Source organism: Trichomonas vaginalis, chromosome III, assembly GCF_026262505.1.
Source record: "Trichomonas vaginalis G3 chromosome III, whole genome shotgun sequence".
In the NCBI taxonomy this organism is placed as follows: Eukaryota; Parabasalia; order Trichomonadida; family Trichomonadidae; genus Trichomonas; species Trichomonas vaginalis.
In genome coordinates this window covers 15,876,428-15,897,750 of record NC_067205.1, presented here as the reverse complement: position 1 = coordinate 15,897,750, position 21,323 = coordinate 15,876,428, and the positions used below count along the sequence as shown (strand labels likewise).

The 21,323-nt window shown below is 34.2% G+C and overlaps 14 protein-coding genes and 2 pseudogenes across 16 annotated transcripts, besides 2 other annotated features; 10 read left to right on the top strand and 6 right to left on the bottom strand.

Moving 5' to 3' along the window:
- Nucleotides 1-1,229: part of a mobile genetic element that runs on past the window's edge.
- TVAGG3_0710000 lies at nt 4-536 on the bottom strand (annotated as a pseudogene). Its single transcript has one exon. A coding segment is annotated over exon 1 (533 nt).
- Nucleotides 912-1,124, bottom strand: TVAGG3_0709990 (protein of unknown function, DUF4106 family; the record flags this gene model as incomplete). Its single annotated transcript, XM_051243738.1, has 1 exon — nt 912-1,124. One exon carries the CDS (start codon nt 1,122-1,124, stop codon nt 912-914), a length of 213 nt encoding a protein of 70 aa, XP_051090325.1.
- Nucleotides 1,230-21,323: a mobile genetic element.
- On the top strand, nt 1,477-1,911 carry TVAGG3_0709970 (uncharacterized protein; the record flags this gene model as incomplete). Its single annotated transcript, XM_051243737.1, has 1 exon — nt 1,477-1,911. The coding sequence occupies one exon, from the start codon at nt 1,477-1,479 to the stop codon at nt 1,909-1,911; it is 435 nt and encodes a 144-aa protein (XP_051090324.1).
- TVAGG3_0709960 (uncharacterized protein) lies at nt 3,064-3,660 on the bottom strand (the record flags this gene model as incomplete). Its single annotated transcript, XM_051243736.1, has 1 exon — nt 3,064-3,660. A coding segment is annotated over one exon (597 nt), but the record flags the coding sequence as incomplete, so codon positions are not given.
- Nucleotides 3,785-4,620, top strand: TVAGG3_0709950 (protein of unknown function, DUF4106 family; the record flags this gene model as incomplete). Its single annotated transcript, XM_051243735.1, has 1 exon — nt 3,785-4,620. A coding segment is annotated over one exon (836 nt), but the record flags the coding sequence as incomplete, so codon positions are not given.
- TVAGG3_0709940 (keratin-associated protein family) lies at nt 7,917-8,944 on the top strand (the record flags this gene model as incomplete). Its single annotated transcript, XM_051243734.1, has 1 exon — nt 7,917-8,944. A coding segment is annotated over one exon (1,028 nt), but the record flags the coding sequence as incomplete, so codon positions are not given.
- On the top strand, nt 9,673-10,474 carry TVAGG3_0709930 (annotated as a pseudogene). The gene has a single exon. A coding segment is annotated over exon 1 (802 nt).
- Nucleotides 11,178-11,675, top strand: TVAGG3_0709920 (organellar and viral DNA polymerase type B; the record flags this gene model as incomplete). Its single annotated transcript, XM_051243733.1, has 1 exon — nt 11,178-11,675. A coding segment is annotated over one exon (498 nt), but the record flags the coding sequence as incomplete, so codon positions are not given.
- Nucleotides 12,899-13,354, top strand: TVAGG3_0709910 (uncharacterized protein; the record flags this gene model as incomplete). The annotated part of the gene is made up of 1 exon (XM_051243732.1): nt 12,899-13,354. The coding sequence occupies one exon, from the start codon at nt 12,899-12,901 to the stop codon at nt 13,352-13,354; it is 456 nt and encodes a 151-aa protein (XP_051090319.1).
- TVAGG3_0709900 (uncharacterized protein) lies at nt 13,501-13,731 on the top strand (the record flags this gene model as incomplete). Its single annotated transcript, XM_051243731.1, has 1 exon — nt 13,501-13,731. The coding sequence occupies one exon, from the start codon at nt 13,501-13,503 to the stop codon at nt 13,729-13,731; it is 231 nt and encodes a 76-aa protein (XP_051090318.1).
- Nucleotides 13,789-14,262, bottom strand: TVAGG3_0709890 (uncharacterized protein; the record flags this gene model as incomplete). The annotated part of the gene is made up of 1 exon (XM_051243730.1): nt 13,789-14,262. The coding sequence occupies one exon, from the start codon at nt 14,260-14,262 to the stop codon at nt 13,789-13,791; it is 474 nt and encodes a 157-aa protein (XP_051090317.1).
- On the top strand, nt 17,914-18,189 carry TVAGG3_0709880 (organellar and viral DNA polymerase type B; the record flags this gene model as incomplete). Its single annotated transcript, XM_051243729.1, has 1 exon — nt 17,914-18,189. The coding sequence occupies one exon, from the start codon at nt 17,914-17,916 to the stop codon at nt 18,187-18,189; it is 276 nt and encodes a 91-aa protein (XP_051090316.1).
- Nucleotides 18,332-18,895, bottom strand: TVAGG3_0709870 (uncharacterized protein; the record flags this gene model as incomplete). The annotated part of the gene is made up of 1 exon (XM_051243728.1): nt 18,332-18,895. One exon carries the CDS (start codon nt 18,893-18,895, stop codon nt 18,332-18,334), a length of 564 nt encoding a protein of 187 aa, XP_051090315.1.
- Nucleotides 19,214-19,474, bottom strand: TVAGG3_0709860 (uncharacterized protein; the record flags this gene model as incomplete). Its single annotated transcript, XM_001580374.2, has 1 exon — nt 19,214-19,474. The coding sequence occupies one exon, from the start codon at nt 19,472-19,474 to the stop codon at nt 19,214-19,216; it is 261 nt and encodes an 86-aa protein (XP_001580424.2).
- On the top strand, nt 19,520-19,954 carry TVAGG3_0709850 (uncharacterized protein; the record flags this gene model as incomplete). Its single annotated transcript, XM_051243727.1, has 1 exon — nt 19,520-19,954. The coding sequence occupies one exon, from the start codon at nt 19,520-19,522 to the stop codon at nt 19,952-19,954; it is 435 nt and encodes a 144-aa protein (XP_051090314.1).
- Nucleotides 19,982-21,072, top strand: TVAGG3_0709840 (uncharacterized protein; the record flags this gene model as incomplete). The annotated part of the gene is made up of 1 exon (XM_051243726.1): nt 19,982-21,072. A coding segment is annotated over one exon (1,091 nt), but the record flags the coding sequence as incomplete, so codon positions are not given.

The window sequence follows — 21,323 nt, the reverse complement described above, 5'->3', positions numbered from 1 at the left end:
TACTTAGCAAATAAATTTTAATGAAATGTTGTGGTCGTCAAATATTTTTATAACGTCTGGGAAACTATATTTTAAGTTCAACGTTTCACCTCCTTTCATAACGTATATCTTGTCAATGGCATTATATGAAACACCACAGCAACTAATGTCGGGTTCTATTTCTTTGATGTTTATATCGTCTGCCTCTGTCAAAAGTTTCAATAGTTCTTTCAAAACTTCATGAGGTGCAATGACATATGAGTTCACTTTTACAGGGTTGTGTTCGACCAAGTTTAACATTATACTTAAAGCTTGACAAATCTTCTCCTGAGTTTGAAGTTTGTCTTTCAGTTGTTGGTAGTCGTTTCGAATATCTGCAACAGAACTTAAGTCTCTGCTAACTTCAGGATATGTTGGTTCTTTTACAGAACAATTGTTATACCATCTTCGTCTTCGTATGGTTTCCCCACTTCAACATCTCTGTCTTTGACATTGACAACAACACTTTGACTGTTTGTTTGAGTTGGTGAATTTAACTTCACATCTGCCACCGCCATTAAACCTTTTGAAACACTTACGCTTCTATTTTTCGGAAATGACATTTACTTAGAATAAAAAGATGGACGTATTCGGATATCTTATTGAATTGAAGCAGAACAAAGTTTATACTCACAAACAATACAAATACATTGACAGAATAGTTCTTTACACAAACAATGGAAAATGTTATAGAATAGCAGTCTTTGCTGAACCTAAATATTTTCATAAAGCAAAGAAAGTTGGTATAACTGAAATGGTGAAAGTTCTTGAAGCAGACAAAAATATAACTTCAAAACTTACAGATATTACTAAAGGAAAGTTTATAATACAATATTATGTCAAAACTGGCGTACTGTCAATATTTGACGGAGAAAAGTCAGTTCAAGAACAACTTACTGACCTGCTGCCAAAATCTGCTCGATGGAAGCTGTCGTTATGCCAATCTGAGGAGCCCCAGCAGGTTTCATCGAACGAATCTTCAAAAGAGCATCTTCCGTGAAAAGTGCTATTGGTTTTGTAAACTTCTTTGCTCTCAATTCATCTGGACCGTCTCTGTCACCAGTATATTGTATTTGAACTGTACCAACAGTTGAAATACCACCCATAAAGTCTTCTGAGTCAGCAAATGGAATGCCAAGCCAAAAGTTTGAACGGTCTCCATTTGTATATTGAGTTTTTTGACCTCCTGTATGAGTCCATACTTTCACATAAGTTAGTATCCCTAAGTCGTGCACTGTGGCACTGCGCGCCTCCGTACACCACTTAGCGGTTTTGACACTTTACGAAACTGGTAACGTATATTTTACAACACAACCATAACACCAACTTAACCTTAAATATTTACAAAACCATCTGACACATAAACGACTTCACTAACGAATTCACTACCATCCTCACTAAATAAAAAATAACCTTATTTTTATTTTTTTTTAAATTTTTTTATTTCATTACAAAGACATGTCCGACTACATTTACTATGACTCTTTCCCAGAACGTTTCCGTGAACTATTCAAAACTCAAGTAAAACTGAGAAACATGCATTTTAACAAAGACAGACCCATTGACGATGAAAGAAACCCTGAATATATTACAATCCCTTATGACGCAAAGTTCATTGCATACATTCCTTATGGTCGCAGAGGAACGAAAACTATTTCAACAAAGAACAAAAATTATTTCTGGAGCGATGAAGAAAATTGCCTTATCTACATAATTGCATACTTAAATAAAGCTACATATTGTACAAAAGAAGGTTGGACTGGATTTGAGCTCTACATATACGACGACGATGGAAACAGACGCTGTGTATACCCATACGATAATATGTACCATTGTTTTCATCAAGCATTAAACAAATACATAGTCAGTAAGGGTCTCATTCCTGTTGAGTAGATATGCTTTATTTTTGTTCTGTCATTACATCCAAATAAAATAAAAATAATTTTAAAAAATAAAATAAAAAATAAACTTAAAAATTAATGATATCACCACCCTCACACGTATGAAAACATAGCACAAAAATAAATTTAGGTGAAGTGGTGAGATCTCACCTCTTTTTTCACCTGTTTTTTCACCCTGTTGAATTCATTGCTTTATAACTCTCTTCCTTGGTTTCTTTTTAGTTGCTTTCTTCACGTCTGTCTCCAACTTGACTGTCTTTCTTCTTCGTCCGTAATGATACCAGTTACTTCCACCAGTCAATGGGTCAAATGGTCTTTCGTAAGGGTTTCCATACATTCCATAGGGACCATACGGAAGAACTACTGGTGGAGAAGAAACATTTCTTTAGTTCCATCGACTCTATTTAAATGCATTGTTTCACCTTTCATCTGGTCATTAAAGTCTTTTGCGTGTTTTGCAAACTCATCGTCCTTTCCTAAAGCATTTTCTGACTCAGTCGCAACTAAATTGGATGCTTTATTTATGAGCCCTATTTTATTTAATCTTAACTTCTTTGCAACCCAGCCTCCAATCTTCCTTTATTTGCATCTAATGTCTTCGAAACCCTTCCTCCACTCATTTTATTTACTGCGTCATAAGCTCCAAGTGCTTTTGCTCCAAATGCTAATGCTTTTGTTCCCATTGCGCCTAAAGCTGCCCAAGCTACCATTTACCCATATTAAAATCATCTCTCTTCAATATTATCTCATAAAAGTTCTCGTTACTGGAGAAAGTCAATGAAACATAAACATTCTCACGGGCTTCGCCCTCACCGCTTTGCGGTCTATCTAACTTATTTCTTATATCATCTATACGCTTCAAAATGTCTGAACAATTGCTAACATCTTCTACAACAGTTATTTCATCATGAATGACCTTCAAGAACAAGCTCATTTAATATGCTATTAAAATCATCTCAATAATGAGTCCATCCTTTCCATCTTTAGGTAGCACAACATCTTTCATTGAAGAAGGTTCGACAAGTCTTATGTTAAACTTACTGACAAAGTTTGTTATACTATAATGCTTCGGCGGCGAATACATGTAGTTTGAAAGACATAATATAGATTCTTCAGCAAATTCACTTATACTGGATTTTATAACAATGTTCTCACGAGACCAAATGCCACCAATTGACAATCTTGTAAGCAATCCTGCTGAACCTTCTACTGTAAACGTCGATGGTAACATTCCACGAAGGTCATCTATTGACATCGTTGAGTCACTGTATTTAAATATTTTCTTAAAGCAATCGTCATTATCTAACCATGCAATAGCTTTGAAGTTTTCATTCGAATATACATCTGCTTCATTAAATGTAAAACCTGACTTCTTTGCAGAGATGACTTTAAAATCTATTGAGTTTGTTTCAAAATTATATGCTATGGTAACTTCTGAAGGCAATGGATGTCCTTCCGCAGTCAGTTGTTCTCTCACTACCGTTTGAAGCTTTGTATTAAAAACTTTCATGTCATCTCCTGTATCTAAGTTCACATACACAGCAACAGGGAAACTATCTTGCTTCTTTGTTTCATCATTATATCTCAAAACATTAAAGTTCTTCAATAATATTGTTCTTCCTGCTGGAATACTTCGAACCTGTCTGATTTCAATAGCTTTCTCACCTCCTACATACTCTACCCAGTGTCTTGGATATTCATAAGTATACTGACTTTCTTGAATTTTGGTAGGTTTCATCATAACATGTTCATAGTATATCTTTATACTCTTGTCAGTTAGACTCGGTGCTATGTTCTGAATATTTCTGACTTGCATTTTTAATGGAGATAAAATGAAGCATTTAATACATGACGTAGATGAAGACATGAATGAAACTCCAGACAAACTTAACTCTTCTCTCATTCTTCCTTTCAGTAAGGACTATGAGTTCTGTTCAAATGGCGTTTATTTCTATTGTGGAAAGATGGGTTCAGGTAAGACATTTAACCTCATTCGTCATATACTCATAACAGAACGTTTAGGAAACGACTCTTACTATGACCAAATCATTATATCAGCAACTTCAGACTCTATGGATTCAACAGCGAAAACATTTATGTCAAAAGTTCAAGCCTCTGTCGTTAAAGTTCCAGACAGTGAACTCATTGAATTTCTTCAACGTTACATTCGACGTAAGAGGAAATATTATGCCATCGTTGAATTTATACAGTCAGGAATGCAAAAGACTTCTGAGGAGATGGAAAGAATTATTGACAAACACCACTTACGTCAATACTCAGGAGTTTACGATATGAAACGACTTACAAACTACATTCTGTCAAAACTTTCAAAATACCCCTTCAAAAAATATCCTTCAAATACTTTGTTAGTTTGCGACGACTTCGCCGGAAAAGGTTTAGTTTCAAAGCCTGACTCACCATTAGCTAACATCATTACTAAAGTCAGACATTACCACTTAACTGTAGCAATACTTATGCAAACATGGAGGTTTTTAGCTTTAAACATAAAACGTCTCATAACTGACTTCGTTATCTTTCAAGGTTTCTCACGCTATGATATTGAACTCATTTGGAAACAGTCAGGTATAACATTACCTTTTGAAGAAATTTGGGAAGCATATAAGTCTCTCATCTCTCCTCGTTCATACCTTGAGATTCATATCATGACTAATACCATTAAAGTCAAAAATATTCCATGGGAACGACCAACATTGTTTTAAAGTTTAACCTTCAATTGACTGATGGTAAACAAATTCCATGCATCTCTGTCGCCATTTCTGTTAATATTTTTGCTGTCATTCATATCATCCACTTCCCATCCGTTAGCTTTTGAGGATATGCGTTAGAATAGCTGTTCTTAAATGAAGGCTTTTCACCTTTGAGAGCATAAACTCTATAACTTTCTGCATACTTTATGTTTGAACCTCCTGAGCCATCATTGACATAAATTTTTATAGGCTTCCACCCTTTGTTCATGTTCCTGCTTCTTCCCTTAGCTCTTTTGTTCAGTAGTTCTACATCTTTATACACAGCTCCTGTCTCAGTGAATTCAACAATATTTTCATTCGTTAGCTTTACATTCAAACCCTTGTCGAGTATATTGTTCATTTCATACATATAAAAGGTTTTTATTCTATATGAAATGAGAAGCAAATCCATCTTAGCTGGTGCCGTTAATGTTCCAATTGAACCAACATCAAATGTTGACTCACGAACGACAAACAATATTGTCATAAAGAACTATAGTTCAGAGTGTTTGAAAGAAAAAGAAAGAACTTAGAGCTGAAATCCGTGAATTTAAACACAGCTTCAAACGCTAACGCTACATCAGATGTTAAGTTAGAGTATCCACCACTGGACCAAATTCTTTCAAGAGAAGCCAACGACAACCCTTACACAAATGTTCAAACAAATCCTTCAGATAACGTAGACCATTACCTTCTTCAGTTATACCAAACAATTTTACTCAAAGACGATAAGAAGCTTTTGACAAATCTTATAAGTAAGAACCAAATAATTCTAACAAAGGAGGACCTTGAAAATATATCACGAATAACAGGAAAATGTGTCATTGACTATCTCGACCCTGAAATCGAATGCTGTGGTCAAACGCCACCATTCATGAAAATAGGTAACATCCGCATCATTGAAACACCAGGAACTACAGGAGTTGAGTTTAAGTATAAATATTCGAACGAATATACAAAACTTTCAACAGAATATAAACTTTGTTTGAAATATGTTTTAGTAAATTAAAGCAGTCAGGAGGGCTCTTTGAGCCCATCTTGGCGCTTTGCGCCGTCAGTCAAAAAAATTTCAAGTTAGCAATTTGTAATATCTATCCAAAACTTCTTCAACAGTATCGAACTCATCTTCATAATGCAAACCTAATCTTATTGACTTGGTGCAGTTTTCACTAACACAATATTTTTCTGTTCTCTTGACTGACATAACTAACTCATTTGTTTCATCAAACAGCAACAACCAAAGTTCATGACCTAATACATAACATTCATACTTTATATTTTTAGCTCTGAGTTCTCTTGTAAGCTGTTGCATTTAATATTTTCTAAAAAGTCAACTTCAACAGTCATTCGCACTGGTGCCTTCAGTTCTACAGGCTCTCCTTGAAAGTCAACAAGTCTGAATTGCATGTCTTTCAAATTATGAGGACTAATGCGAACCCATTTACCTAAATGAGTTGCTATGACAGGAACGTTTGGAATGAACATTGAATTGACTATAACAGAAAGACTTATATTCTACTGAACCTTTACTATTAACTCCTGAAATACCTGTGACATTAGCTATTTTAGACTCAATGTACAAACAATTACCATAACATACGTATGGAACAGATTTCATCTCAATCGTTTTGTCAACACTTTTCAAAGGAAATGTCATATGGTATGCACCCAAAAGAAGTTGTACTCTATGACTCATTCTTGGTATCTTAAACTCCTTCGCATAACTGAACTTCAAAACTCCTGCAATAAGTTTAACATTCATTAAGTTTTCTTCGTTATCCTTGTTTATTGTAGTACTTATGAGAGCATTTAACACTCCAGCTAATGTTTCCATCTTATATTCTACATTATTGTGAAATCTTATTTCATGCTTCTTTCCATCTATTTCAAACTCCATGAAATCTGTTTCATCAGTTATAACGAATGAAGCGATAGTATTGAAGTCAACCATTCTGAATGCAAGTGGCTCATTCTGTAGACCTAAGTTTGTTTGTAGTTTTACTGTCCCGTATTCGTTTGGGTCTGTACTTTGCAAATAGAACAACATTTTATTCTCATTAAAATATGAGTATAGCTGCATATGCGTATGAAGCTGACAGAGCTAAACGTTTATATTTTGGTCAATACTCTCTCACACTTACTGACAAATATATTGTTATCAGTGATGGAAATACCGAGAAATACATAACATGGAAGGACTATGAAAAGTTTGACCCTATTTTAACTCCATGCACTATGCCATTCATTGTAAATGGTGAAGTTGTCATGAAGAACGACACAACAGTATATAAGTCTGTTCATGAAGCATTAGAATATATGTTGAATCATAACCCAAAAAGATTCGATCCAAGCACTACACCATGTGCAATGCCTTTTATTAAGGACGGTGAAATCGTAAGAGTTCCGGATTCAACGGTTTACACAGCTGTTCAAAACAGTTTACAAAACATTTTAGCGAATATCTTTAATTCAGAAACTACAGAAATGAAAATTACCATATATAACAGATGCTAAAGAAATTAAATCAAAAACGACAACATTATTTACGTCACTTAATGATTTAATGACTTATATCATTAATATTCCTGCACCAACTACAGGATTTGATCCAAACTCGACGGTTTGCAGTGTACCTTTCATAAATGACAGTTCATTAATTGCTTTAAGGGATTCGACAGTAAATGAATCATTAAAGGCGTCATTAATGAAAATCATTGATTTTAACTCATTCATGAATACATATAATTCATTCATTAATGTTTCATATGCTTCTAAAGAAGGTGAGCCAAAAACTATCAATAAAGCGGTGTATGAAATAAAAGCATCAACGACGAAATTGAATTCGTTAACTTTTGACGGTGATAGTTTCGTTAATGACATAACATCGGGGAAAACAATTTTAACGAAAGAATATTTAAAATCTCATGTTAGTGAGTTCGTTGAAATTGAAAAAGAAGGTGGAATTAAGTTCGATCCACTGAATTTCATTTTCAGCTTAGCGAATGCAGGAATTAATTTTGCTGAATGGACAACTATACAGAGTGAAATAAATGCAATATGGACGTTTTTGGGGTCAAAAGCGGGAATGGGTGAGCTTGTAAATGCTGCAAGAACATTAGGTGAAACAGGAAATTTTGTAGATGGTTTTAAAAGACTTGTTTCAAATGTTTTAACAAACACAAAGAAATTATTTAGATATACCATACATAACGGTCAGATTTTCGAACAGGTAGCAACAAACCCTCCGGTTATGGCTGCGTTGATGATGGTTAGAGATATAAAACCACGTAACGACGGGAACGAAGAACATGAACAACAGGATACTGGTCGGGTTATTCGAGACATTAAAAACGTGTATCCTGAAGTTATTGATTTATTTAGAGGAGTTAATGATTCAATTTCAAAACATTCTATAACCCTCGATGAAGAGAATAAATTAACAGATTATATATTCGTCATTATTGCAGAATTAATGAAGAGAATAAATGAAAAAGGAATTGGTGATATCATTAATGTCAGCGATGTAATGATGAAAAGAAATTTTGACTCATTATTTACAAAACCGAAAACAGAATATAGTCTTTATGACGTAATTACCGAATTAATGAAAAAGATTAATGATAATAAGAGTTCTGGCGGAAGAGTTGAATTAGAAGTGAATGATGTTAATGAGAAATTAGCCGAAAAAGCAAACAAAAATGAGCTTTTAGCTCTGAGTGATAAAGTCAAGAACCACGTTCATTATATAACTTCAGACGAACAGATTATAACGGACTACCATGGATATTTAACACGAAGTGATGAAGCGAAGACAAAAAATGTTAATGAAAGAAGATATAAATACATTCGTGCTAAAGGTTATGACATAAGCTGTACTGTACAGTATGATGTAGCTAAAGCACCAGAAGCATTTGGTTATACCGGTGAAATTTATGCCTCTACTTTCAATGTTAACGGTGTATTAGTTGAACCAAGATTTACTTTGAGAGTTAAGTCAAAAATAACGTTTGAAGATGCTATTAAAAGTAAAGCTGACAAAGTTGAACTCGAAGCAATGAACAAAGTTTTGAAATCTCATAAACACAACATCTCCGATATAAATGAACTACCAGCAATGTTAGACAGTAAAGCTGACAAGAACCATACACATAAATCCTTCACTACTGTTAGAGCAGACGACATAATATTGAACTTTGACCTTGGTTCAAATGCACCATTAGAAAATCCAAGTACAAGCGTAAAAGATACTCTTAACAATTTAGATAACAGTTGCAGGAATATCGAAGATCATGCCAGAAACTTTGAAGCATATGAACTACCAACAATGTTAGATAAGAAAGCAGACAAAACAGAGCTTCAAACATTAAAGACTGAAATACTTCAAACATTATATCCTGTTGGTTCTTTATATACGTCAATGAACTCAACAAATCCAGTAACAGTTCTGGGTTTCGGTACGTGGCAGCAGATTGTAGACAAATTCTTATACTGTGCTAACTCTTCAAAGCAAACAGGAGGTTCGAAGAAAATTACTGAAGCAAACTTACCCGCGCACACTCATACAGGAGCGACAAACACAACAGGAAATCATTCACACACTTTCACAACAAATCCAACAGGCTCGGGTGAAGATTATATGCCACCATTTGTGACTGTATTCGCATGGTATAGAGTTCAATGAACGCGCTTGAGCCTTGAATAAAATCTTTAACTTTACATAAATGAGCTTGAAAGAAGTATTCGAACAACATCCATGGAGGTCATTTAAGAAGTTCAATGAAGCTGCAAAGAGTTGGGGATTTACTAACAGAGCTGAAGTGAAAAGGTTCTTTGACAAAAATGTTGTACATCAAACAAAAATAAACCCTTACGACTACTTTTTACCAATTTACTCCAACACTCCTGACGCATACCAATTTGACACTCTCATTCAAAGCAGAAAAGGAGGACATAACCCATTCCTCATCTTCATAAATGTTAACACTCGCAAAGCATATGCATATCCAATGAGGAATAAAGGAACTCGTGAAGTGTTAAGAGTTTTACAAAAGTTTGTAGCAGAACATAGCCCAAGTACTTTAACATCAGACCAAGACAGTGCATACCTCAGCAATGAAATCACAGATTTTCTCATTAAGCATAACATAACTCACTACACACTCTGAAGACCATAACCATAACATACTCGGTATCATTAATCGCTTCATAAGAACGCTCAGAGATTTAAATCAAGAGCGAGACTTTACCGAAGAAACAATGAAACATTTTCTCGAAGTATATAATTCCTCAACACATTTTACAACAGGACATACACCAAATTCAATGACACAACAACAAGAAGAAAAGTATATACAAAAGAAACGAAGCCAAACACAAAATATCAGAAATTCAACACAATTTACCCTCATTCCTGGTACAAAAGTTCGTGTAGTTCTTGACGACAAACCGTTGACAAAGAAACGTTTAAGGTTAAGTAGAAACTATTATATCGTAGACTCTACGCAAGGTAATGGATATCTTATAAAAGCTGCTGACGACTCTATTGCGTTTTACCCTCGTCACAAATTAGTTGAAAGTAGTAATGGCAAACTTGCTGAAACCATTGACGAAGCAAAGCGAGGAGTGGTTATTGAAATACTTGGCTATAACATAAACGATGACACTTATAAAGTAAGATATGAAGGAGGCGTTGAAGATGTTATACCATCTAAGAACTTGAGAGAGTCAAAGCCAACACATCTGGGACCATTAGAGCGGGAGTACTGGAAAGACAAAAATATACCAGAAAGAATAAGAAAATTCTTCTAAACTTTTTCATTAGATGTAAATCAGACATGAACGAGAACAGTCATGATATCATTAATGGTACCATTTATTTTTGTCATAAATTTACACCAAAAATATATTTTAGGTGAAGAGGTGAGATCTCACCCGTTTTTTCACCTCTTTTTTCACCCTCACGAATTTTCATGAATTTCCTTAAGATAGAAAAAATAAAGTTAGTTTTATTTTTATTTATTTTTTTTATTTTGTATGTAAAGATATGATTTCAACAATCGGCACAACAACAATTCAAACCACGAACGGCGGGACTCTGTCCACAACTACAGCACCAAACTCGTTAGTCATGAATCCTACGTCAATGTTACTAGAAATGAAAAACTTCATTCCTTCTTCATATACTTTCGAAACAAAAATCCAGAAGATAAAGCAAGAACTGTTAACAAGTAATTTAGACTGTAGTGCGAAAAGATGAAAAAATGAACAGTATCTTTATGAAAATGCAGGACATTATTGACCATTTACCCAAATTGCCTGAAATCCAACAGCAAAAACTAACTATTCCTGAATTCGACGAAATAGAAGTGAAACCAACTGACTCAGTAGAAATAAAGAAATTCATACGTAAAGTAAATTATGATTTCTAGGATATCATTGCAACCATAAAGTTATGGACAAAGATTGCGACATGGTTTATAAAAATATTTCTGACATATATAAATCGGTGGAGTTTAAGACATACGATAACTTTGTTTCATTAGTTGCAAAATGTGTTTGGGAAATAATAGATAAAGATAGAAGAGGTAAGGTATGGCATGAACAGTTAAAACCAGCAGCTTTTGAGTTAAAGAAAACCATTGACGCCTTAGTTGTTCTAGCTGGTTTTATTTCAATGTATAACGCAAAAATGAATCCGCAATGTTCAAAATGTAAAGCAGCAATAAGAAAATATAACTACTCAATCAAAGAGATAGAAAGAATGCGAAACGACTATGCAGACTTAAAGAAGAAGCAGAAAAGCCAGCAGAAGATAAAAATGGATATGTTGACATTTCTGAACAAAAACTATCCAACTGCAGAAGATTTCCTTCTGTCTGACGTCAAGAAGAAATATAAAGAGACTTTCGGCATGATTAAAACATTCGATGTACTAAAAGAAGAAATTGAAGCTACGAAATTGTTTAGGATTTCAAATATACATCGTACAATTCATGTAAAACGCTTGTGAAAAAATAGGTGAAAAAAGAGGTGAGATCTCACCTCTTCACCTAAAAATTATTTTTATTGAATTCAGCACAAAAATAATGAATTTCATTAGTTAGAAAAATAACGCTAATTTTATTTTTATTTATTTTTTTATTTTGTATGTAAAGACAGTAATGACAAACATTGAGTTTGAAACAGTTAGAAAGATAGACAATGACACCAAAGTGGTTAGAATAGGTGATTTAAACGTAAGATACTCAAAGAAATACAACAAATATTCTTTGTCAGACATTATATCTCCATCTGGAAAGAAAACAAACCGACTGGTTAGAAACGCTTCAACTCAGAAAATTTTGACAAGAAATCCCGAGCTTATGATATCAGTAGCATTTCATGGAACAAGAGCATATCTTATAGACAAAAGTTATACCAATAGTTTTTTTGTTAGGTTAGACCCAGTTGTTGGGATATAACTTCATAACATATGGTTCATTGATACGGAACGTTGCAGTGAAGGCTTACTTTACATCGTTCAGAAACCGAAGGACTTCAACACAAAAAGATATAAGATAGGAAGGACATATAATATAACTCAAAGATATGACAGTACAGTCAATAGAGTCAAGGTTGTGTTTGTTAATGATATGAGAGCTGCTGAAACAGAACTGCTTGAAGTTTTTGAGAAAATGTATGGTGCTCCCACGAAAGGTAAAGAAACGTTTGAAGTAGATGAGATAGATAAAGCTATAAAATTATTTGACGAAGTTGCTGAAAAATACATGTAAAGCGTTTATTTTTGGTCTTTTGTGAAAGTCAGAAAATAAAGTTAGTTTTATTTTTATTTATTTTTTTATTTTGTATGTAAAGACAGTAATGTCAACATTAGAGAACACAACAACAGTTATAGTCCATGAAGCTATAAATGAAGAATACGAGTACATACAGTATAACAAACAGTTACGTCTCATTCGTTCAGTCAAAGATGACATGTACCAAATGCAAAGTATTTTGAATGCTCTTCTTTCTACAAAGCAAGCATATCATTGGTTTGAAAACCAACAGGCAAAAGAACTTTTAGAAGAATTTCCTCATATGATTGCTTCCCTCGGAAAACCGAGAGAAGAGATTCCGTATGAAAATCGCAAGAATTTGGCTCCTGGTTTGAAAGGTTATTATGTTCATAGACTTTTAGTAAATGCTGTAGCAATGTGGGCTTCACCTCGTTATGCTTGTTATATTTTCATGATGTTGGATGAATTATATAAAGCAGAACGCGGAGAGATGGAAAAGAAACTTCAAGCAAAAGATGAAGTCATTGAATCCAAAGACAAAAGCATACAGAAAAGAATACCGCGTTCAGTACCAAAAGGAAAGGAAAAGAGTTATAGGTATATGATATATACTGAAGAATTGGAGAAAGAAGAAGATAAAGATATGGTTATGTTGCATTTAGTCAGAAGAAACAACAAGAGCTTTTATGACTTAGCTAAAATATATAAATCTGACAGAAACTGGTTCTATCGTGAAAACTTACCGATTTCAATGACACCGAATGAGCAAATAAAGGAAATTGTCAAAAATACTCTTCCTCAAACACACTATGACATCAAAGGTTGCACAATACTTACATTCAAAGAAGACTTAACATTACTGAAGGAAAAAATAACAGAATATTTCGATAACTTCAAAGAGGAAGAATGAAGTCACGGCAACATTAACGAAGAAGTCACGACAACATTAACGAAAAGAGAATGAGGTGAAAAAAGAGGTGAAAAAACGGGTGAGATCTCACCTCTTCACCTAAAATATATTTTTGTGCTATATTTACACTCATTTACGAAGAAGTCATGAATCCTACGTCAATTATGTTCGACACTGATAACATAAACGATAACATAAACGATAACATAAACGATAACATAAACGATAACATTAACGATAACATTAACGATAACATTAACGATAACATTAACGATAACATTAACGATAACATTAACGATAACATTAACGATAAAATTTATTTCCTGGACTGTTGTCAAAATGTCATGTTGTCATCATTTTTAAAAGAAGTTAATTAACCTGGTAGCACATGGTGACGTGGTGACACTTTCAGTTATTCAAAAATATATTTTTGCTTAAATAACTTCAGGGTCAATTTCTTCAACCATTTCACTTCCTTCGTCAATGTCAATAGAAGCTTCTTCAACCTTTGGTAAGAATTTCTGTATAACATCTTTGTTCGTTATTGTCTTCAGAGATGAAGGATAATATTTCACATTTGTTTCACCCTTCTTATATTCTTTCTGTTCGGAAAGATTCATAACAATACTGAAGAAGTCAATGTTAGAGTTCTTTATAACAGTATAATGAGTATCTTTGACATTCACGAAGAAACTCTTTTGTTTCAAAACTACTGCTAACTCTTGTGAAGTATAACGTTTGCGGTCAATGACGATAGCTAATGGTCTGACATACTGACCAAGCTTAGATTCTTTCACAAACTTCTTGTTAAAGATAACATTAACATTTGAAGCATTATTGAACTCATTCTTGATGGCAGTAGCGAGAGCATTGTATGAAAAGAACTTGCAATCTTGCATGTGTTTCATTAAAATAAAAATATTAAATTATTTTGAAAAATAACTTTAAAAAATCTAATCTAATTTTTTCAAAAATATTTTTTTATTTCCTACTAAAGATGTATCGGAAGTTGTCTAAGTTAGAACACTCGGAAATAAAACAACTTCTTACAGAAGCTAACATAGAAGTAGCAAAGCATTACGCAACAAACAAAAAGCACTCGCTGACATCCTCAATGACTATAATGGTGCAATAAGTTATGATAGAATTCATGAGTTCATAAAGCCGCAACGCGGCGAGGACGAAGTCCATGCAAGAGCATTTCCTTTAAATGACGTTGCTATTGACTTATATCATAGACGTTCAGTACCTCATGAAGTAAGAAGAGAAATGTTTGACATAACAAATGCAAACGTTGGTCATACTCGTAAAGCTCTTTCGCATGATGTTCGTCAAGAGATGTTTGACATAACAAATGCAAACGTTGGTGAAACACGAAAGAGAGACGACACACTGAAACAACAGAGAAGAGAGATGTTTAAGAGCGCTATAGAACAAGTTCGCAAAGCTAACGATGTCATTCGTTCCATTGACGACAAACCAAAAGAAGGTGAGAGATGGTTAAAGAAAGATGAAGAGAATAGGAAGAGAAATGTGAAGTCAGGCAATAGACTCATTGACTTTAACATCGAAGCTTTAGATGAACCAAACAGAGACTACTTACACAAACATTTCGGTAAGGTTTTCATGAGACTCTTAGAGAAGATTAAAATAAACTCCCAACAAAGATGGATGGTATGTTATAAACTTGGTGGAAAGTATGAATGTTCTACGTTAAACCTCAATAATATTGGAACATTACTACATCAGCTCTTGAAGGAGAACTTTATATCAGAGATAGAAGCAAATGCTGCAGGTATTGTTGAAATGCACTATGACTTCTTCTTGACAAACATAAGAATCTTACTGAAATAAAGATGTATGATTTAACAGAATATGAAGGCTTAACGATGTCAGATGTAAAGAAAGGCAAACCAAAAAGAGACCATATAGAGATGAAAGCACACTGACAGAAAGACAGAAAAGATTATTGAACAGACTTAAACAAACAGGAGATAAACAAGATATAGATGACTTCTGGAATGAAATCCTTGGTGAAAAGAAGTTTTATAAGAAGAGAAGCGTCAGTTCTGGAAGTATCTTTGCACATTACCTATAAATCTTGAACGCTACCAAATCTTCAATGAACTGAACAAAAGAACTGCAACACTTATGACAGAGGACAATTGTTTCGTTTATGCTTGCATTCAGGCTGGAGTAAATGAAGAAACTATTGACCACATGAGAGAAGTCATTCGTGTTAGAGACTTTCCTCAAAGTAAAGTACAAGAAATTTTGACAACAGGTATAGCATTCAATGTTACCATTGGTTATTTCAATGACTCAAGACATAATGAAATAAAGAGATACATACCAAAAGAATGTAAACTGTTCGAACTATTGACTTACTTCTTGTTGAAGACCACTACATGCTAAACGAAAGATTACCAAACAACATATTTCATTCGCAACTATATAGAAATCTTGAAGGAGTGTGGTGGAATGAACATTGAAAAACAGATGAAATATATACAATGAGAGATGATAAATACATTGTTCGCATGGATAGAACTACACCCGCTATGGGATGTTATGAAAACATTGTGGGAGTGCAAATATTTCGAACCTATTTCTTATGGAGAACTTTTCACATATACGACTGACTTATATAAACAGAACCTTGCACCATTTAAAGATTTGACATATGCTCCAAAGTATTGTGTACAACTGAAGAAGAAAGCAGAGTCAAAAGAAGTAAATAAAAATAAGTGCAAGTTCATTCCTGAGCACGTTTTCTTTGCTGACTTTGAGTGTAGTACGATGGCTTTCATAAAGCTTTTAACATCTGTTATGACAGTGAAGATGGTTCAGTGAGTGAAAGCATTTGGGGTCAAAACTGTGCAACAGAATTTTTGGAGCGACTTCCTGACAAGAGTTTAATATATTTCCATAACCTCAGTTATGATATAAACTTCATCTTAAGACACATGACAGAAGTGAAAGGAACTCCCATCATTAAAGGTTCACGAACAATGCAAATAACTGGTTATATAAAGGAAGGGCAATTATTATAAAAGACTCTTACAGTGTTATAAATAAGAAGCTTAAACTATTTCCTGCTATGTTTAACTTACAAACAGGACCGAAAGAAGTATTTCCATACAACTACTACAGCAGTGTTTTGTTAGCAAATGACAACAGAACTGGTGTCATTTCTGAAGCATGTAAGTTTGTAAAAGATATTGAAACGTTCATGAAGAACATAGATTCCATCAAAGGTTGCAGAATAGATGAAAACCACTTCGACTTAGAAAAATATAGCACGTTTTACTGCAAACAAGATGTAAGAATTTTAAGAGAAGGTTTTGTAAAGTTCCGCAATGACTTATTGAAAGAGTTTGATTTAAACGTTTATGACTACGTTAGTATTTGTTCTATTGCTAACAAATTGTTTGAGAACAGAGTGTACTTCCCGAATGGAAATCTTTATGACCTCTCAAATAAACCAAGAGAATTTATTTCAGATGCATTCAAGGTGGAAGATGTATGTTGTCAGATAACATGAAACAAAAGAGCAAAAAGAAACTCATTGCTGACTTCGACGCTGTTTCATTATATCCATCAGCTATAGCAAGACTTTATACTTTAGAAGGAATTCCAAAAGTATTGAAGGATGAGATGTTAAGCACAGAGTATCTCATGAGACATTTATTCGATGACGACCAAAAGGAACCCATTGGTGAAAAGTTTATGTCTGGCTTCTTTGTTCTCATTAAGATAACAGAGATTGGAATACATAGACACTTTCCTTTAATAGTTTGTGACCCTGAACTAAATCCAGAACTTAACGTTCCCAGAAGTTCAAACACTTGCTGTTTAATGTATGTTGACCATATAACATTACAAGACCTCATAAAATATCAAGGTGTCAAATGTGAAGTGTTGCAAGGATACTATACGATGGAAACAGAGATATTAGAATAAGAGATGAAGTAAAGAAGTTGTTTGAGTTAAGGTTAAAGTATAAGAAAGAAGGAAATCCTTTGCAAGAAAATATAAAGCTCATTCTGAACAGTATTTATGGCAAAACTATTCTATCTCCTATTGAGTCAAAAATAACCATAGTAGATGACAAAGATGCTATAAGATATGCCATCAGAAACTACAACCATATAGTGAAGTTCGAAGGTTTGGATGGTTCAGATAAAACTATTTTCAAGCTAACGAAAAGCATTTGCAGACACTTTAACTTCTGTCCACTTGGTGTTAACATTCTGTCTATGTCAAAACGTATTATGAATGAAGTGTTTTGCACGATTGAAGACTTAGGATTAAAAGCATTTTATCAGGATACAGATTCGATGCACATTTACAATGAAGACATACCACGTTTAGCTCATGAATTTAAGAAGAGATACGGTAGAGAACTTATTGGTAAAAACCTTGGTCAGTTTCATAGTGACTTCGCAGAAATAACACCTGGAAAACAAAGTTTAGCATACAAGTCAATATTTTGTGGAAAGAAGACTTACATAGACTTACTCACTAACGATTTAAATGAAGTTGCATTTCACTGCAGAATGAAAGGCGTGAAGCAAGATGTTATTGCTTTAACCGCTAATGAAATGTTTCCTGAAGCTATACAATGCTATTACAATGAAGATAAAGGTTTAATGGTTCCGCAAGGAAAATTTGACAAAGACTCTGAGTTCAGTGTCATGAAACTTTATAAAGCACTTTATGACGGTCAAGAGATTGGATTTGACTTATGTAAGTCTTCTAGTCCTTGCTTTGCTGAAAAGTTTAACTTCTCAATAACGACTAAAACAAGCTTTATTCGTAAGTTGAAGTTCTGAGGTCATTTATTTTTGTCAGCAATGAGGTCATGAATGAGGTCAGCAATGAGGTCATGAATGAGGTCATTTATTTTTGTCAGCAATGAGGTCATTCATGATAAAAATAAGCCGCTAGCGGCAAGGGCGAAGCCCATGTGGTCATTTACAATACTGCGATGGTAGAGTTTAAGAGTTGTGCTTCAATGTAGAGACAGTCCTTATGGTCTGGAGGTAAGAACACTGGGCAGTTATGGTCATGAGTGGAGAACATGTCTATCCAAAACTCACGATTGAAGCCAGTTAATTTATAGTATTTAGGGTTAGGAAGTGGTGTAGTTCTTGTATGACCAATGAACTCATTTTCAACTCCCTTACTTAAGTTTGAATATAATATAGCTTGCTTTCTATCCCAAATGCCAGGTGTTACAATCTTTGAAAATTCATTTTTCCTCGGAAGCATTGCATCATAATTGAAAACATTCTTGAAATCATCACTTGGTTCAGAGATTTGAAATCTTATACGTAATGGATTTTCTTTCTCTTTAGCTACTTCATTGAATGGTGAGAATACAACAAACTGACAGTCATGAGTTCCATCTTCATTTTCATTAAATTCATAATGAAAGTCTATAAGTTGTGGCTGACTACCTTCTTCTTTCAGTTGTGCAAGAAACTCACGTAAAGGCTGTAAAGTTTGTACTTCAATGTTAAACTTTTTCTCGAACATTTCATTAAATGAAATCATACATTGCAACAATGTTGTATCGTCTTTAAAGTATTTGTATATGTGAATGTTTTGGGCGCTTAAAGACTGTTCGTCATTTTCTATCTCGACTTGAAGTATAAAGTCAACTTTCCTAAATGCACGTGTTATATACATAGATGTTATGCCAATGTACTTCTCTTCATTTATGTTCACAATCCAGTCTGTTGGAAACTTAAACGTTACTCTGTTCCCCTTTATTTTGACGTCAGGGTTTTCACTACTGAACGCAACAGATAAAGGTATTTGTCTATACATTTAGTTCCAATAAAAATAAACCATTTACTCTTTCTTCACTTCAGCTTCTTTAGCTTTTGCTTCAGCTTCTTCTCTAGCTTTCTTCGCGAGCAAACGTGGGTTCTTCTGTCTTCCAGCAGCTAATGCAGCTAGTTGTTTTTCACTAAGTTTTCTCTTTGGTCTCTCTGGCTTTTGTTCTTGTTTTTGTTCCTTCAGTTCGGATAAAATTTGCTCGCGAATTTCTTTCTTCAATGCTTCAACATCTATGACCCCTTGGGTCTTGTCCGTAGGACTTGTCTGAGTCATTTGACTGCAGATAAAAAACAAAATTAAAACTTTAACCGATGTAAAATGAGCTTGTCAAAATCAGAACGAGAGTCTATTATATTAAATGACGCCAGAGGAATACAACATCCTTTCTATTACGTAAGTCAGAGTAAAGATGGTAAAATATATGTAAGAAAAAGAAAGGTTCCATTAGCGAATGCAGAAAGCGACAACATTAAGGTGCATGGCAAGGGTGAAGTCCACGAAGCCCATATAAAACCTTCTGTTCAAACTGAGCCACCAAAAGAACCAGAAGAAAAGAAGCCAGATGTACTTTCAATAACGAACCAAGAGCTTATTGCAAAGTTCGTGAATTTCATTGAAAAACAAACCGAGTCAAAGAACCCTGACCCGCCAGTGAAAGAAGTTGAGACAAAAGAGAATGTACAGTTCATTGAAAATGTCAAGAAACAACTTCCACCACGAATGCCAAGAAGAAGAGTGAGAATAATGAAGTAAATAGATATTTTTATCTGAAGTAAATACATGCAGAACGAACAGCTAAACGAATTTACTCCAGCAGAGCATATTCATCAGATTCGCTCATATTTCGATATCATAGACAATGCAGTTCAAATTGGTGACACTAATAGAAAATATTCTGACGCAAAGATTCCATCACAACCTGGAACTGCTAAAGATAACACATGGGTAACATTCAATCTCTCACCTCCTGGTGAAAATATGTTGGACCTTTACAATACATTCATTACGTATAAAATGGAAGGTCAATTTATTGTAGATAAAGAAATTGGTTCAGGTTCCAATAAAACAAACCCACCAGGATTTTGGATTGGTTTCGATGACGCTTTCTATGCAGTTGCTGGATATCAAATCCTTGCAAATGGTCGTATCGTATATTCTCAAGACAACGCAAGAGAAGAAGCATATATAACTTCAAACTCACAAACTACCGAACAAATAAAGAAAGTAGATGTTTTCTCAAAGACTCGACATGAAGATGTATGGAGTCATTCGGGAACATGCAGAACAGGACAAATTGTTAGTGGTCCAATTACAGCAGGAAAATCATTTGATTTTAAGCTTCGTTTAAGAATTCCTGTTAGAAGATTCCTTCCATTAGAAGCTATTCGATTTATTCCAGCTTTTGCAGGAAACATTCAGCTTAAAGTAAAGTTCAGTAGCGACGCCTTACAATGCACATCTATATCTGTAAATGATATCATTGCTTTCAATCCAACTCTTAAAGTTGCATTTGCTTCAGATTCAAATCCACCGACAAATAAATTTGTTCCATGGAATGAACCATTCACTATGATAACGAAGGCAGTAGAAGCTAGTGGAACAGTTACTATTACAACTGTAAACCAGCAACTATTTCGAACAAAGATGGATTTTAATGAATGTTTCATTCATCCAAAGTCATTCTCTTTAGACCCTAACATTTATACAGAACTTGTAGAACATTATACAAACGAGGCTTTATGTTTTCCTGTTAAAGTTATGGATTGGATTCCTATGGACGGTTCATTCTCAAAGAATACAGATAGTTCAAGTGCAACATTTACAGCAGCTTATACGCCTATTAATGTTAAAAGTATTTGGGCACTATTTAGAAAGAAAGACAACTATTATGTTAATTTTGAGAACCCTAAGTTTAAATATCTTCAGCTTTCCATGGGAGCTTATGGAAATATGCCTGCAGAACCTGAAAAATCATATGGACCTGTATTTTATGAAATGGTTGCGAACGCTTGCAATACAAACAATGATATGATTGGATTTAATGAAGATGTTATGAGGTCATTGGTGGATGATGGTAGTGTGGAACATAAATGGGATAGCTATGACAACACACATTTCTTAT